The 16,717-nt window shown below is 50.2% G+C and overlaps 4 protein-coding genes across 10 annotated transcripts in view; 2 read left to right on the top strand and 2 right to left on the bottom strand.

Annotated features, from left to right (window-relative positions):
* The window catches only part of LOC122371805 (NFU1 iron-sulfur cluster scaffold homolog, mitochondrial-like), a 33,544-nt gene extending 33,424 nt beyond the window's left edge, over positions 1 to 120 (bottom strand). Inside the window, exon 1 of the mRNA XM_043348508.1 lies at positions 95 to 120. Within this exon, the coding sequence (XP_043204443.1) occupies positions 95 to 96 (2 nt within the window). The 5' untranslated portion in view covers positions 97 to 120. The remainder of the gene's footprint in view (positions 1 to 94) is intronic.
* LOC122371804 (protein bric-a-brac 2-like) lies at positions 114 to 6,389 on the top strand. 2 transcript variants are annotated; one of them, XM_043348503.1, is made up of 5 exons: positions 114 to 148; positions 452 to 649; positions 1,010 to 1,186; positions 1,517 to 2,039; positions 5,095 to 6,389. In XM_043348503.1, exons 2-5 carry the CDS (start codon positions 467 to 469, stop codon positions 5,334 to 5,336), a joined length of 1,125 nt encoding a protein of 374 aa, XP_043204438.1. In that variant the 5' UTR covers positions 114 to 148; positions 452 to 466; the 3' UTR covers positions 5,337 to 6,389. The 2 variants fall into 2 exon arrangements, with proteins under 2 accessions (XP_043204438.1, XP_043204437.1); XM_043348502.1 differs by lacking the exon at positions 114 to 148 and having other exon boundaries at positions 382 to 649.
* Positions 6,390 to 7,261: 872 nt separating this feature from the next.
* Positions 7,262 to 15,301, bottom strand: LOC122371806 (inhibitor of growth protein 4-like). 3 transcript variants are annotated; one of them, XM_043348512.1, is made up of 3 exons: positions 15,266 to 15,301; positions 9,285 to 10,082; positions 7,262 to 8,781 (listed from the first exon to the last, which is right to left on the bottom strand). In XM_043348512.1, the coding sequence occupies exons 2-3, from the start codon at positions 9,849 to 9,851 to the stop codon at positions 8,644 to 8,646; spliced, it is 705 nt and encodes a 234-aa protein (XP_043204447.1). In that variant the 5' UTR covers positions 9,852 to 10,082; positions 15,266 to 15,301; the 3' UTR covers positions 7,262 to 8,643. The 3 variants fall into 3 exon arrangements, with proteins under 3 accessions (XP_043204447.1, XP_043204446.1, XP_043204448.1); XM_043348511.1 differs by having other exon boundaries at positions 15,276 to 15,301; XM_043348513.1 differs by lacking the exon at positions 15,266 to 15,301 and adding an exon at positions 15,226 to 15,261.
* A 260-nt stretch (positions 15,302 to 15,561) lies between these two features.
* LOC122371813 (long-chain-fatty-acid--CoA ligase 1-like) overlaps positions 15,562 to 16,717 on the top strand; it is a 61,512-nt gene continuing 60,356 nt past the window's right edge. Inside the window, exon 1 of one of the 4 annotated variants that reach the window (XM_043348518.1) lies at positions 15,562 to 15,674. The gene's annotated coding sequence lies outside the window, so the exon portion shown is untranslated. The remainder of the gene's footprint in view (positions 15,675 to 16,717) is intronic. The other 3 variants (XM_043348519.1, XM_043348523.1, XM_043348520.1) reach the window with 3 other exon arrangements.

The raw sequence follows: 16,717 nt of genomic DNA, 5'->3' as shown, positions 1-16,717 counted from the left end.
ATTTGATGATACTGTTGTTTGGTGTCGACAGTAGTGACGCTTGCGTATTTCAGAACATTTTCAGATTTTGCGGCGCTTCTCACGCACTTTTTACATTCAATGGCGCACACTCATTTTTTTATAGGATTTTTTATCAATAGGATCAAAAGTAAGATATCAGCTTTTGATCCTGATTGTATCTATCCATCGTATTCTATATTGATTAGCAGGTCTTTCTTTAAGAATAATGCATTAAATTTGTGTATAACTGCTCCAACAATGCTCCCATCATGCAAGAGACTTCAACTTTGTGAACTCCAATTTTGTCAAATTGCCATAGGAATGGTTGTCATGCCATTAGTTGTGTCTGCGTGCTATATTTTAGATTCTGGTAACACTAACAGTTAAAACAATTTATAGTGAAAATTTTAAGTGTTTTGCGACTGTGATGATTATATTTGTTTCTTTGCAGAGCACTGGCCTCAAGATGAACTCTCAGACATTTTGTTTGAAGTGGGATGCATTTCAGAACAGCATCACCTCTTCCTTTGACTTGCTGCGACAAGATGAAGAGCTGGTTGATATAACACTGTGCTGTGATGGCCAGAGTTTGAAAGCCCACAGGCTAATGCTATCTGCATGCAGTCCCTACTTCAGGGAACTCTTGAAGGTGAGCTATTAGCCGCATTCATTTGTTGCTGCTCTATGTACATATTTGTGCATAATAATTACTGTAATTATGAGATATGCATTTATGTATTTATATGATATTTTGTAAAGCTAGATTATATTCCTGGGCTATTTCTGTTTAGAAGTTCATTATCTACCCTTTAACTTTCAGAGTAATTACCTAAGTATAAGAGATATAATATATAATGAGTTACGTTGCTGGTTAAATTTCTTATTCTATAGTAGTTGTGGTCAATGGACTTTATCAGGCCATTTAAAACATATGTTTTTTGTTGTTATCTGAGGATATGAATGTAATGTTAACAATGATGATGCAATTGCAGCGTTTTTCCTTTTCCAGAACAACCAGTGCCAGCACATGGTCATTTTCCTGAAGGACACTTCAGTGGCCGACCTGCAGGCAGTGATCGAGTTCGTCTACAAGGGAAGGGTGAACGTGGCCCAGAGCCAGCTGGCCAGCTTCATCAAGACAGCCGAGATGCTGCAGATCAGGGGTCTGAGCGGCGAGGATGACAAGGTGGGAAAGGCATCATGGATATGGATGCTGTCAGCATGCTATGCAATGTTCTGTTTATTAACTATGTGTTGTTCTGCTGGAGCTTCTATGTTTTTTCAACCTTCAGAAGCCTTTGCCAAGATTACTGTACCAAATGGTTGGCTGGTTACCTAGTGTGTCCAGTCCAAAATCCTAGTAGATGTAAAATCAAAGGTATGCCATTGATTGCTCTCAATGGCTGAAGGTAACTCACCTCATTCACATTCAAATACACATCAGATGCCCATCAGATCAGTAAGCTGACTGAACTCAGCTGGCAGGCCAGTCTGACTCAGCTCTCTCTCATTACAGACGTGCCCAGCCATGTCGGAGGACTGGCCTCCAGACCCGGGGAGCTGCTCGCCGCCGGTGAAGAGACGTCGCCGCCGCTCGGCCTCCCCTGCTGCCGTCCCCGGCCCCTCCCCCTCCCCGGCCGGCGCAGACCGGTGCCGGCCGTCCGAGTCGACCCTCCTGTACGGACAGCCCGACCCGGGCGCCGCCTGCTCAGCCTCCGCCGCTCCGCCGCCGCCGGAGCCCGTCAAAATCGAGAAAATCGACCTCAGCGACACGGACGGCGAGGAGGAGGGCGGCGCGCCGCTGGACAACCGGCTGGCCGGGCTGCCCGGGACCGGCGCCGGGCTCGATGGGATACCCGGGTCCGCCGCAGGGCTCAGTGGGATACCCGGGTCCGGCGCCGGGCTGGCGGAGGTGGACGGAGACGGCACGGGATTCGGCGGAGACCTGGACGGTGTGGCCGAGCTGCCCCTCCCCGCGGGAGTGATGGACGACCCGGCTGTCGACTGGCGACGAGTACGCGACCCGGCCGCCACCCAAGGTGAGCGCGGAAGGGGATATGTCACACTCCTGTCACTTAGTGACCAAAGCAAGAGTCGCCTGTTTTCCGATTTACTCTTCAATTACTCCACATTGCTTATATCGCATTGCTTATACCCAAATATCGCACATCCATGCTTACGAGTTTCGACTTGTACTGAGTACCAACTACGACTAATTATTACGACTATGTAACCCAGCAACTGATCAGTTGAAGAAATAACGTTTATTTTTGGGGAAGCATGGGTGAGGGCCAGTTGGTTACATGGAACTTGAGCAAGCAAATCACACTCATGAAACACGCGTTTGGCACAAGCGGATTGTGCGTGGTTATTAGCAAGCACGAAACCCGCATCTGCTGTTGAACTTGCCCACGGCTTCACATGTCCAGCCGACCCTCTCATTCGCTATATATCCCTTCGCCCTGCCATTGTCTGCCTCCCCCACTCGCTCACTAGTCGTCTTTCTCCTTCCCACTCCGTTGTTTTGCGTCGTGTCCCGTTCAGCGGGCTCCCAGCGCCGACATTTGCACGGCCGGCTCTGCGCCGTGCCGTGGCCGCGCCGCGCCTCCCGGGCTGTACGAGTCGCTGATCTCCCGGTAGAACGCCAGCACGAGCACGTACCAGTACCAGAGGAGCGGGCTGGCCAGCAGGCCCAGCGCCCCCAGCACGCCGCACACCACCGAGGCGACGTAGGCACTCTCGGCGGCTACCCGCAGCCCGTCCTGCCTCTGCCAGTCAGCGGTGATGGACCCCGGCCGAGGGCGTCCGAAGGTGCCGAAGGTGTTGACCGTCTCCTCGGGCGGCGCCGCCTCGGCCTGGAACTCCGAGAAGACGGCGGAGAGCACGCCGCAGCCGATCAGCAGGCCCACCGAGGCCAGCGCCACCAGCACGAACACTATGGCGTAGTAGATGAGCCAGGCGAGAGCTGCGCAGGCCGAGCGGCGGCGCACGGCGAGCAGGAGCAGCGCGTTGAACAGCAGCGAGAGCAGCACATACACCAGCTGCGGCGCGAACACCCAGCCGTAGAGCTGCGCCGCGCCGGCCGGACGCGCGCCCGACGCCGCCTGGAAGTCGCTCAGGTCGGAGGCCACCTTGGCCCAGCCGGCTATGATTCCGAGCAGGTGGACGGCGCTGAAGGACATACAGACGATGGCCACGGCCATTGCCGAGGAGCGCAGGTCCAGGCCGCAGCAGCCGCGCACAGCCATCACGACAGAGCGGAGCTCAGGGGGCGCAGAGGGAGCTGGGGGCTGCGAGCCGCTGTAGACTGACTCCTGGAGACACTGATGGACTCCTGAGGGTGCTGGTGGATCCCTGCCGCTGCTGGACTTTCGAAGATGCTGGTGGATTCCTGGTACTGACGCACTTCTTAGGACGCTGGCAAAATCTGACCGATGTTTTTCTTCTTAATTTCCGCTGATTTTGGTAGCTTCCTGCGCTCCTGCAACCGATGATGGGGTCTTGCAGACGCTGAAGGAGACCGCTGTCGACCTTTGCAGGTAGTCGCACCCCCTGTCTTTCTGCTCAGTTCCTGTAGCAGCGGGTGTCACTGTCTGACCGAGCTGCTTCGTCCACTGACCCCGGTCGGGCCGCTGCTGGCCTTTTCACCGCTGTGCCATTGAGAAGGGCACGGACCGATCTGCGGAGGGGGGATGCTGCGGTCGCACTATCTGCTATTCCTTCCGCCGAGTCTGCAGGGCCAGTTCCGGCGGGTTATCGGCGCCCCGGAAACTCTGGCGACACGAGTGTGGCACGGCTGAGATTGGGGAGCTGGAGGGAAGAGGGATGGAAAATCGGGCCGGGCTGGAGAGAGGGGGAGAGGGAGGGGTGGAAAACCAGGCCGAGGGGATCAGGGAAAACCGCGCCTTTGAGTGGGCTGGTACGCGCGTCGCGCATGAAAATGGCGGGAATTCCGGCGAACTGCAAAGCGGAAACAAACTTACTTCACCGTACTTTGATGTGCCAACTGATGGCTGCTACAAATTAAGGCGACGCTCGGAGAAAAGGCCGTACTTTGGGGCCGCTGCTACCTCTGTGTCCGGAGGGTGTTACTGTGTACATAGACTCCCTCTTACTGGACTGAAGCCTTCCGCAGCCCGGACGATGTCGCTCAGGCCAGTCAGCTCGCTATGGAAGAAGTCCAAACTGCTGGTTTTGTAGCGGTGACTGCGGAGCGTAAGGTATCTCGAAATCAAGATTGTACAAGATTGTAGTTGTACCACTATCGCAGGTGTAGCGATGCAAGTGAGATATTGTCGGGAACACTCAGATACGCGTAGGGAACTGCTGCGATGGCTGGTATTTGCCGCCAGTGCTCTTGATTCAGTCACTGTTCATGGCCTCTCAACTTCGAAACGGAATGCTTCTCTTGTCGCCGCACCTGCTTTCACGAAATGTTGTCGGCCGGTGTGCGGGTGATGCCAACAATTGTTTAGCACAGAGCCGCGGCGCTGGTAGCCGCCCACCTCAGGTAGTGCAGCTGCCACCTGCCAGCTTCGCCCGCTCTGCCAGGGCCGCGCTGATGAACCGCACCCCGCTACGCCGCTGACAAACCTGTGTAGTAGCGGACAAAGTATGCCGCCAGAAGATGGATAGCCTGTTCTTGTTTATGTATGTATATTGTTTGTTTTATGAAGATGCGTAGACGAGTATTGTCGACGACCCCATGGATGTCTGACGTGTTGTGCGAGTGTTTCTCCCCTACCCGCATACTTGCTACCTATGACTCGGATTTAAGTCGTAAGCGCTTAGATCCGAGTCAAAGGTATGTATGTATGTATGTATTGATCGTATGTATGCATACCTATATGTATGTATTGACATCAAAGCTTTCACGCTGTATGCGGGAGGCTTTTGATGTAAATACATGCATTATATATGCATGTATACCTACCCACCTATTTACATTCATACATACATACATAAAACTTTGAACTTTATTTTAAGCACTTCATTTGAGAGGTGATCTCGGCGTTATTTTGTGTCCCTCCCTCGCACCGGATACAGTAACTGTCGTGTATCTCACTAACTCGCCCGTCTCCCGCTCCCTTTCAGACTCTGGCGGCGCCGTGCACCGCTGCCCGATCTGCTGCCGCGGCTACTCCAACGCCCGCTCGCTCGAGTACCACAAGAAGATGCACGCCGGCCTGACCACGTGCGCCCTCTGTGGGAAGGTGACCAGCAAGGTGGAACACCTGCGGAGACACCTGGAACATGTGCACAAACTGACCCAGCAGGATATACGGAGCATCGTGCCCACCCGGGACAAGGCCAGGCCGCCGGCCCGGCTGGTCTGAGGCGCGGGGGCTAAGGGGAGGTTCCTCTGAGGGTAATCAGTCGGGGGGGGGGGGGAGGAGAGTGACGGAGAATATGTTCTATGTGATACTCCACCGGGAAGTATAGGGCCGTTTAGCAGTTACCGATCTGAGTGTCACTCGCGGTATTGTGATGTGCTTAAAGACGGTTATTGGGGACCTATAGTCACCTGCGGCTGGAACGCGGCTCTCTCAGACCATAAATAACGACATTAGATGCTGGAGGCACATATCCTGTCCGTCACATAGGGAAAATATGTGGGTTGATATGAAGTATGGAGGATATCATCAGTACTCGGTGATCGTGTGGGCCGTCATTGTTCGTCAAACGGCAGTGGCGCATAGCTCGTGATTCTTGACTGTACAATATTGTGTTAATTGTGTTCCAAGGCACGCGGGAAGGGCGTTGGACTGAGTTTGGACAGACATCCGATCGCTCTGGTGTGAGTGGATGTGATGTGATGTGAACCTAGTCAAGTCCAGAAGGTATCGTGGGTGAAATTCCACCCAGTGTTAAACTGATTGCGGGGGGGGGGGAGGGGCGATGATATTGTCATCCCGTGAAGGGGAGCTTCACAAAGCTAACCGAAGTTATAAAACAAGACGTGTTATTGTGTACCACCTAATGTCATTGCTTGCTGAACAAAACAGGAGCTGTCGCGTCACCTGGTGGCCGAGTCAGAACTGTGTGTTGGCTCTTCCCTCACTAGATGGCACTACGTGCCCCTGAGGCTCTGCTGTTGTGCGGTATGTCCGTGGAAATGATCGTTTAGTTGGATTTTGATCCGTGAATGTTTCACTGCAATATCCATTGTCCAGTCATGTTTGCTTTCTCTTATCTAAAGCTGACATTTATACCATTGTTTCGTATTTTGTTTTTCATCAACAAGACCTTACGAAGCGCTGAATTGTGACCCTTGCCTACGAAGGCAGCTAGCTGTAAACAAACACGAGATACCCGTTGCTGATGAGATTGACAATAAGCTATTCTTCTGGTTTTTATTAACCGTATGAATAATGCAATACTTGTCACCATTATGCGTTTTCCTAGTATTTAGTCCTATAATAGTCGACGTCAAGGAGTTTGCACGCGAATCTGTTAGCAGCATCGTCGTCGTCTGGGTACGCTCAACGAGCTGCTATTTGCTGTATTCTGATCAGTTATCAGTATCGCCGTCGTCTGGGTACGCTCAACGAGCTGCTATTTGCTGTATTCTGGGATCTCTGACCTTGTGGCCGGTGACTTGACCCAATGTGACCCAGTTGTAAATGGTCTTGAGGCCTCTGTGTATCTGTGATAGGTAATGGAGTGGATCATATTATGCATAAATCGACGCCAATTATGTGATTTGAAAGATCTTATCTGGGATTCAAGCTGCGAGTGGTTTTGCAATGTTTTCTAATCGACATAATGGAACTGTTCAGGCCACGATATAAAACGATGCGGCGATGGGATTACTCGAAAATTGCTTCAGTGAATGGCAGCTGACAGATGCTTTTATTCGGCATTTGACCACATTTACCGGCTCACATGTCACCATGGTCTCTTGCTACCACGCACGCACCAAATACCCATATAATGCACGTACCTATATTGGACCCACGTACCGAACTGGGAAAAAAGCTTGATTGACGGCCAAATGTAGCTCGTAGAATCATTGAGAGCGCAGCCCGTCAGTGCAATCGTTAGGTATATGTACGGCTTTCTCAGGCGAAGCCCACCGCGCGGTCGTAGACCATATTCAGCATGTAAAATGTTTGTCAATCCACGTCCCTCCCCTCTCTGAGCTGTTCTAATTTATCAGAGAGAAGATATATCTGAGCCAGCCCGTAGGACGGAATTGTCCAATCAGTCCGATGATCGCCGATCGACAGCCAATAACGCCAGTGACTCGAAGACAAGCGTGTACGTTTGACAAGTGTATTGGACACATTGTACTGGACATCGGGCACATTCAGCATCGAGATCCGTCCGCATCTCGAAACTACCCTCATTACAGGAGCGGGGATAAGGCGCAACGGTCTGGAGCGGACAGGCTGACCTCTCCTGAGCCTCACAACAGCACACTGTAGAGAGTTCTCTACCCCATTAACGGTAGCACACGGACAATGAAGCTGCTTACATCTGGAGTTTCCAAATAGCTCAGTGGGACAATCTGAGTCAAGGAACAGAGAGAAATCTGTTCCAAAGTCAGTAGCACCGAAACAGCACTGGATTGGTACGGGAGGCGAAAGGAGGAAGGCAATCGCTGGCCCACGGCCAGCGCTCGCACATCGTGGAACAATGAGATGACAGACGCGGATACATACATTCCATGCAAGAGATGCAGGGAAGATGGCCACACATGCCCACTGTACAGTTCGCTCACAATGCACAAGATATTGCTGATTCGCCCTATATCTCTATCGTACGTTGCGATGCTGTACGGCCACCTACAACTACGTACATACACTTCACTACGTACATACACTTCACTTCTGAGTCGGGTCGCAGGCGTCTCAGCTACGGTGCTGTCCAGCAGTACAACCAGCTGCCATTCGACACAAACACTCGCCACTTCAAATCAACCCTGAGACGCTACCTACTCAGAGAACTGTATGGCTGACCTGATCAAGTATCGCGGTGTATTGTATTGGCCTGAATGTATTTTACCTCGTATGTTTTCAACCTTTGACGTGTGACGATGAAAAACCATATTCGATGGATTCGTTATGAAATATATTCTGATTCTGATTCTGATTCATATACCTACATACGTACATAAAGACTATGTTGCTTCAACCGCTAACACATGCCACTGAACTGCAGAACGCTCGTAAGTTTCGAAAGATCACTCTTTTTTCTCTCGCTTTTTTCGCGAAACTTCAAAGTAACAATTTTTCTACATTTGAATAAAACCAAAATCGTACAGTGCCATTTTTTCCTGGACTAGCACCGTTTGATTTTTTTACAGGACGCGAAGTATTCTAGCTAGGAGAAGTAAAAAATAATACACACCACCGCAGCCCACACTTTGTCTTTAAAACAGTTTGCGTTATAAACCATTGTACGACAATTCTGGGTGGGATCAGCATTCCTCGACTCTTCAAACAGTGCACCTCTGGATCTGACTCGTCATAGCTCAAACAGCTTAAGGACGCTTCGTGCCGTGAACATATACGATACACTTAAACACGCCTCCGTTACACAACAGTTACGCCCATGAAACGCCGCGCGGTCGGCCGTAGTTTGTCCGATCCAGCGTTGTGACGCGGGCCGCGGAGCACCCTCCGTCTCTGACGGCGGCGTCTACTTTTTCTTGTCTTTGATGCAGCGTGGACAGAACCACTTTCCGCGGGGGCTGGAGGTGAGGCCGACGCAGGAGAAGTGGAACCACTCGATCGGACAGTCGGGGTTGTCGCAGCCCACCATGTCGCCGTAAGACACCTGTGGAGGGGGCCGGAATGTCACTGTAAGATACATGGCGAAAACAAACACCACATTCATCACAGACAGAGACAAACACCACCAGAGTTTCATTGTAAGACATACACAGTGTCACTATAAGAGGCTTGGTGGAAGAACTAACAGAAACTGTCACCGCACAACTACTGGAAGGGTGAACGAGGATTCTGTCACCGAGCTCATCTTGGTAGGCACCTGTCCTCCAGTGACAATTCGAGGAAAACATCTCGAAACAGCCGTGTAAAAATAAAGTGTGTGAGACTGTTATCATTCAGGGGATTCCAGCCCCGCTCACGCCCCCACCCCGGTGTCGAGCTCTGCGCCCCCACCCCGGTGTCGAGCTCTGCGCCCCCACCCCGGTGTCGAGCTCTGCGCCCCCACCCCGGTGTCGAGCTCTGCGCCCCCACCCCGGTGTCGAGCTCTGCGCCCCCACCCCGGTGTCGAGCTCTGCGCACCCACCCCGGTGCCGAGCTCTGCGCACCCACCTGGTTACAGAGGCAGTAGGTGGGCTCGTTGGGGTCGACCGGCATGTCCAGCCCGTCCGTGGAGACCGGCTGGGTGGGATTGATGAGCTGCCGGATGGCCGCCTCCACCTCCACCGGGCTCTTGATGGCCTTCGAGTAGATCGGGTCCTCCTCGGCCGCCTTCCGAGACTTCTTGCTGCTGGCCTTCTTTTTGGCGGGCCGCCGGGCGGGCGGCTCGGCGGCGCGCGCGCTGTGGCTGCCGGCCTGGATCTGCTCCTCGAAGGCGGCCAGGTCCACGTCCAGTTTCTGGATGTAGCGGTCCACCAGCTCGTACGTCTTGGTGGCCAGCGCCACGTTGTTCTCGCCGTGTTTGCGGAGTTTCTCGTACATCTTGAGCAGCCCGTCGGGCGGCGGCGCCGACGGGTCCGGCAGCGAGGCCAGGTACCGGTCCGACTTCTCGTCAATCAGGCGCTGCAGCGCGTCGCACTTGGTGTTGCGGTCGCGGATCATGGCGAAGTTGTGCTTCAGCTCCTGCGGCAGGTTCTCGAGGCTGTCCAGCAGCGACTCGCCCGTGCCCCCGGTGGCCATCGCTGTTACGCTGTCCTTTGGGGCTGACTGGTTGGATGCAGCACTGGTGGTGAATGGCTTCACTCAGCCACCGATTCTGCTGGTAAGTTTGAAGGTTTCTGATACAGAGGCAAGGAAGATTGCATGAATATTTTCAATGAAAATATCTTCGGTACTGGATCAACAGCAAGCCATCTTATACATGTAACTTATGACTTCTGTCAAATTCTGTCTTAGTTTATTCAAATTGTTCTGAAAAAAGGAAAACAGAATTGAGTAAAACATTACTTTGCATATGGTAAGGCATGAGCATCAGCAATCTTTGAGCATACAGAAAAATAATATGTCAATTTGACAGTGGGCATGATTAAGGTAGGTACTTGATAAATGATATGAGTTGATGACTGATAAGCAGGCAGGCAGGTACAGGCAGGCAGCACTTTTGGGGCCAATGGTAAAAGGGTCCATACTACATAGAATAGACTTCAAGCCAAACAGATAAACTAGGTTCTGGGCTGCACCATGTAACTGCTAGGGAGAGGTAGAGGTAGCTACAGGACATCTTAAAATTGTCAATAGCTTGTAGTGTAAAATGAGTATAAAATGCCACAAACTTGAATAAAATTTCAAACATCAAACAAACAAACATAATATACCATATTACAATAATATTTACTGAGGATTCGCAGACAACCAAGTCCAAATAGTAATCAAAATAAGTATCTGGAGTGCAGAGTATGAAAAACACTGAAAGAAAGCATTTTGTGACACATCAATCTCTTCAGAGCAAAAACAGGACACCCTCAAAAGTAGGCAGTAGCGAAGGTATTACAATTCATAAACACAATCAAAATACCCATCAACTCTTCGAGTTTTGGAATAAGTAATAAAATGGACGCAAGAATAGACCTAGTCTAATGACAGTCCATTAATCTAAACTTAAACTTAAGTCATCCACCCCAGATCCAGCCCAAAAAATGCACAACCTTGACCTTACGCATACAGCTTCCATACAGAAACAAATAAAAATTATGAGTCAGTTGGGCAAACTAGACCTTTGGAATCAAAATATGGAGGCATCAAAAGATTGATTCCTTATGACCATATTTGGGCATAAATGCAGACCATTTCTAACTTACCAATCACATAAAAATAAGAGAGTGTTTCAAGAAGGAGCATACAAGCATTTACATCAAAGACAATCTGAAAGCATCTGTGGTCAACTTTGGCATGACAACTCATATTGAGCAGCTCTGGTTGCAACTCCCACTGATGGGAAATGACAAGCTTCTGATTGGATGCCTATACCGCAGTCCAACCCTGAGCACACAAGAGAGTTCCACTGAGCTATGTCAACTTTTGCGTACAGCCTGTACTTCAGCCTGTTCCCGTATTCTCATATGCGGGGACTTCAACATGCCCCACATTGACTGGGAGAATGTCTTCTCTCCTGCTCCTCCTTTGGATGTTTCACACCAGTTTCTGGAAGTGATAAATGATTGCTTCCTCACTCAGCAAGTCACTCGACCCACTCGCTTCCGTTCAGGTGAGACGCCCCACATCCTGGACCTGATCCTCACCAATGAAGATGGGATGGTAAAGCACCTTTACCATGAATCAGGCCTTGGAAGGAGTGACCATGTCATCCTGCGGTTCGATCTGGCATGCTACACATACCAACATGAGTTCCCCTCTGCTCGTCCCAACTACTTCAAAGGAAACCCAGACAAGTACATCAGGCTGGTCCAGGAGTTGGACTGGGAGTCAGCAGATGCACTCGGTATCGACCAAAAGTATGACTTCATTACCAGTAACCTCACCAGGATTGCTCTGGAATGTTTCCCGAAAAGTAAGAGAAAAGGAAGCCGTAAGAACATCTACATAAATGGGCAGGCTCTGCGCCTAAAAAAGAAGAAAGAGAAGCTATGGAAGATATACTCTCACTCCCAGGATGTGTTGGACTATTGCAGGTACACTCAGTGCAGAAATCAACTGCGTGCGCTGACAAGAAGACTGAGACGTGACTTTGAGGAAAAGCTAGCAACGAACATCAAAGCCAATCCAAAGGCTTTCTGGCGGTATTCCAACACAAGGCTGCGGACCAAGACCAAGATCGATGACCTTTCTGATGACTCAGGGCGGACTGTGAGCGATGACACGGGAAAGGCGCAACTCCTGAATGCTTTTTTTCAGTAGTATATTCACTGACGAAGATACGACCGAGATCCCGGAACCGACAACCAACTTCTCAGGTCCTCCAATCGAGTCAATCCGCATAACAGCTGAGGCAGTCCGGAACAAGCTTTCCTCTCTCAAAACGGACAGCACTCCCGGTCCCGATGGTTTGCACCCCAAGCTTCTGCAGTTGGCGTCTCAGCCCCTGGCTGGTCCATTGGCTTCCCTGTTTGAAGCTTCCCTCGACCAAGGAGTCCTTCCAGCCTCATGGAAAACAGCGTCAGTCTTTCCCATACACAAGAAGGGTAACAAGCAGACCCCGGGGAATTACCGGCCCATCAGTCTCACATCAATCCCTTGTAAGGTCATGGAGTCCCTGATCCGCGATGAGCTCATGGACTTTCTGTTCCTCACAAACCAGTTTTCCAGACACCAACACGGATTCCGGCCCAGAAGATCATGCAGTTCACAACTTCTGGAGGTATTGGAGGACTGGTGTAAGATGATCGAGGAAGGTGACTCAGTAGATGTGGTGTACCTGGACTTCCGCAAGGCATTCGACGCTGTTCCACACAACCGACTTCTGAGGAAGCTGCGCAGCTACGGTATCTCTGGCAAACTCCTCCGATGGATCGAAGCATTCCTGTCGGGAAGAAACCAGAAAGTCGTTGTCAATGGAAGCCACTCTGATCTGGTTCCTGTCAAGAGTGGAGTTCCTCAGGGTTCGGTTCTTGGTCCCCTCTTGTTCCTGCTGTACGTCAATGACATCCCATCTGCCGTTAACTGTACATCCAAGATGTTCGCCGACGACACAAAGGTCTACAGCGGCGTATCCAGGCAGAACGGCAAAGATGGCCAGGATGTTGCAACTGAGGCCGTGGGGCTGGCTGTCGCTCGTCCCCGAGCTGTCAGTGACCACCCTACTCGACCAGTGCAACCTGTTGGCGGTGGGCAGAACCAGAGCGGCAGACATGCCCAACTCGTGGCAGCTGGGGTTGGGCTTGGAGGGTTGGCTGTCGCTCAACCCAGAGCTGTCAGTGACCACCCTACTCGACCAACGCAGCCTGCCGATGGAGGACTGAACCAGAGTGACAGAGATGACCATCTCGAGGCAGCTGAGGTTGGAGGGCTGGCTGTCGCTCAACCCAGAGCTGTCAGTGACCACCCTACTCAACCAATGCAGCCTGTTGATGGAAGACAGACCGCTACTCGACCTCAAACCTCCCTACTGGCTGATGGAGCAGCGACTACATCGGGAGCGCTAGCCCTCCAAGCTGATATTGATGCACTTGTGGCATGGTCTGACAAATGGCAGCTCCCGTTCAATGAAGAGAAGTGTAAGGTTCTGCATCTGGGTACAAATAATCCCAAACTCCGATACACGATGCGAGGAGTGTGTCTGGAAGAGACTGAATCTGAACGGGACCTTGGCATTCTGGTAGACTCCTCCCTAAAATTCCGGAGGCAAGCATCCGCAGCCGTGGCAAAGGCCAACCAGATCTTAGCAGTGATCAGGCGGTCGTTCGAATCGATTGATGAGTGTACTCTTCCCCTGCTATACAAGACTCTCGTTCGCCCTCACCTGGAGTACGGCAATGTGGCTTGGGGCCCATTCAATCGAGCTGATCAACTTCTAATCGAACGAGTCCAAAGAAGGGCAATCCGCCTGGTAGCCTCTCTCAGACACCGCCGGTACGAGGAACGACTGGAGGCACTGAAACTGCCATCGCTGTTTTATCGGCGACGCCGAGGAGACATGATCCAGGTGTACCAAATCTTTCATGGAGGGGTTGATCTGGCTCCAGAAGAGTTCTTTACTGCCGCTGCATCCGACCGCACCCGAGGCCATCCATGGAAAATCGCAAAACCCAGAGCTGAGTCAAGACCAAGGAGACAGGCTTTCAGTGCCCGGGTGGTCAATGACTGGAACGGCCTGCCCATGTCAGTTGTTGGTGCCGGCTCTGTTGAGCAGTTCAAATCCGAACTCGACGCCCACTGGGCAAACTTCAGGTACCTGGTACCTGACTGGAGATAGTCAAGTCTCAAAGGATTCGAGCTCGATGAGAACGGTTCCCTACAGGCCAAGTGGCCTTTAAAATTCCGATCAAATTAAGGTAAGGTAGGTAAGGTAGCATGCCTGATCTTGAACAGAAATGCTGGAACTATCTCCTAAGCAAAATAATATTGCTCCTATCATAACAATTTGAATTCTATAGGTAGTGAAAGGCAATCAAGGAATTGATTCACTTTAAACAGATAATCATAATATTGATTCCCCATCAGCTGGCTAATCATTATTTTGATTCACAGGTAATGTTAAGAGATAGGCAACAATGACTTGCAGGAATACATCATTTATCTTGCTACTATTCTCATTTAGTGGTATCCTCAGCACCACAACAGATACCTATAGCATTGTTGTAGTTAACCTTCACTACATTTGATAACAATTCACAATTTTTAAATGTCAAGAATACAAAAACTGAAGCAACAGGTAAAAACCATATAATAAATATAAAAGCACTACAACAATGATAATAAGGTGTTTGAAAAATTCATTTTGCTATTTTACACAAATACTGATTGTTTAGTATGCAATTCATGATACAAAAATAACACACAGTGTGATTTCCTCAAAACAGCTTTTACGTGATGGACAGTGGCTCTGTCTTTATCTCATTCACAAGGCCAAAGGGACAATTTCTTAGTTTTGAGGTAACACTTTTTGGAAAGCTACCACATTTTTCTAAGAAAAAACTCACCGTCATGGGCCTTTTTTCAACCGTAACGATACATTTGAAGTCAAAAGTGTACCAAAATGAATCAAAAAATTGATTCCATGCCCATATTTGGTCATGGCTCCTCCCACCAGAATCAAATTATTGATGCCTCCATATTTTGATTCCAAAAGTCTAGTTTGCCCAACTGGAGTGGGCGGGGGTCCGAACTCCGAACACCCGCAATCCTGGTGCCTGGCACAGCCTGTCGTTGACCATAGCTAAGTAACCACTGACACATTTGACCTTTGCAAAAAATACAAAATACACGAAAGTGCATGTTGATTGATGGTCACTCTAGAAAGAAGGTGCCAAGATAAATGCAAAATGAACTTTGTAAAACTACATTCATTGCCAGCTATATTGACTTCTAAAAAGCAGGTGTGAGAACAAAAGCAAAATTCCTCTTGAAAGTGAGTGTAGGACTCGCTGGAAAATCATACAAAAATTAGCTACAGCACGAAAATAACGAAATAGCCTGACTGTGCCCAACTGTTGATGTTTTGGCCTTGGCCCATCAACAAAAGAAACCCCAACGAGAAACAAAATGAAAGAGAAATCTGTTCTAAAACAGAAAATACTGTCTACAGCAGCCAGCAGAACGGAAATCCGATGAAGTGATTTGTTATTGTTCCGTGATTGTTTGCAGAGAAGACGAACAACCAGAAATTCTGAACAAATAGAACAGGATCTTTTTGTCGACAACTCTAACGCAGCTAGAACCTATTTGACGCAGTTATTCTCGCGGCGTCAACACTTCTCGAGCGGAGTCCGTCCGTGAGGGGTCACGTTGCGTTGCCAAGGGTTTGTGGTCGTGACCTACTTTACTACCGGTTTGATCTCGTGGACGCCTGAAGAGCAAAAGAAAGCAGAAAAGGCTATTTTTCTCTTGGTGAGTACCAAATGGATCTTTATGGAAGCCTCTGATGTGACATTCGTAGGTAACGGTGCTTTGAAAATTGAAATGACCTCTGGTTTGGTTGAAGTGGTGAGTTGCTGTCCTGTCTGTAGAATCCACGTGTCAATGCAGATAATGCCTTCTGCTTTGTTTTTCTTATCCATAGTTAAAATACAGTTGTAATCCTAATGGTGACCCAAGAATAGAATATATCAATATGCTGAAACATAGCATCAGGGCAATGACCCGTCAGCTCAACTCACCTGTTCAACTCAACTCACCTGTTGGGTTTCCTTGACTCACCAGTGCATGAGGAGAGGCAGGAAACCGTGTAGGAAAGAAACGCGCCAATTCCCCTGGTTACGCTGGGCGCTGAGAGATGGACCGCAGGGGATTGGGGTAGTGCGTCTGCTTGGAGTTGGGGGAGGAAAAATTCTAGATGTGATTAGCTGTGCGGTATCAGTTCAGTAGGTACGGGGACCCGCAGTTGCTACTGTACACGAACCCCAACTATAGCCGTCTGTCCTGTCCAGTAACAACCGACAACATTGATATCGACTGCCGGTCCCTGTACAAGAGCAGCTGAGGTTTTCTGTGCGTGCCCTCTGACAGCTTATCGTTGTTCCCTGTGAGGGTGCTGGGACAATTTGCTCAGGGTCGCTGTACAGTAGCAACTGCGGGTCCCCGTACCGGCTGTCACGGTACTGTTTGATTCGCTCCTTCGCGGAATCTGGAGTGCGCGGCGATGATCAGTAGAACCTTGCAGGAGAGATCAGACGATGTAGTCGAACAAACGATCACCAAGAACCTTCAGGAGTGATGACTTGAACTCGGCGAGGGAAGTAGAGGTGACCGTCGAGTCGGGCAAGGCGTTCCACTCGTTCACGACGCGTTCCGAGAAGAAACGTGATCTCGTCCAGTTGGCAGCGCCGGACTGTGATTTTCAATTTTGAGTTGATGACCTCGGGTGCGGCGTTCGGAGGACAATTCCCAGAGATCTGACGGCTTGATGGGACCGGGGCTGTGGAAGATTTTCC

Source organism: Amphibalanus amphitrite, unplaced genomic scaffold, assembly GCF_019059575.1.
Source record: "Amphibalanus amphitrite isolate SeventyFive unplaced genomic scaffold, NRLGWU_Aamphi_draft 001280F_arrow, whole genome shotgun sequence".
In the NCBI taxonomy this organism is placed as follows: Eukaryota; Metazoa; Arthropoda; class Thecostraca; order Balanomorpha; family Balanidae; genus Amphibalanus; species Amphibalanus amphitrite.
Note: the sequence above shows the minus strand (reverse complement) of the source record. Positions and strands in the feature narration are given on the sequence as shown.

Coding starts and splice junctions, on each gene's coding strand:
- LOC122371804 (XM_043348502.1), top strand. CDS start 428: ATGATTATATTTGTTTCTTTGCAGAGCACTGGCCTCAAGATGAACTCT. Junction 1,187..1,516: donor TGAGCGGCGAGGATGACAAG/GTGGGAAAGGCA, acceptor CTCTCATTACAG/ACGTGCCCAGCCATGTCGGA. Junction 2,040..5,094: donor CGACCCGGCCGCCACCCAAG/GTGAGCGCGGAA, acceptor GCTCCCTTTCAG/ACTCTGGCGGCGCCGTGCAC.
- LOC122371806 (XM_043348512.1), bottom strand. CDS start 9,851: ATGGCCACCGGGGGCACGGGCGAGTCGCTGCTGGACAGCCTCGAGAAC. Junction 8,782..9,284: donor CCTACTGCCTCTGTAACCAG/GTGGGTGCGCAG, acceptor CCCCCTCCACAG/GTGTCTTACGGCGACATGGT.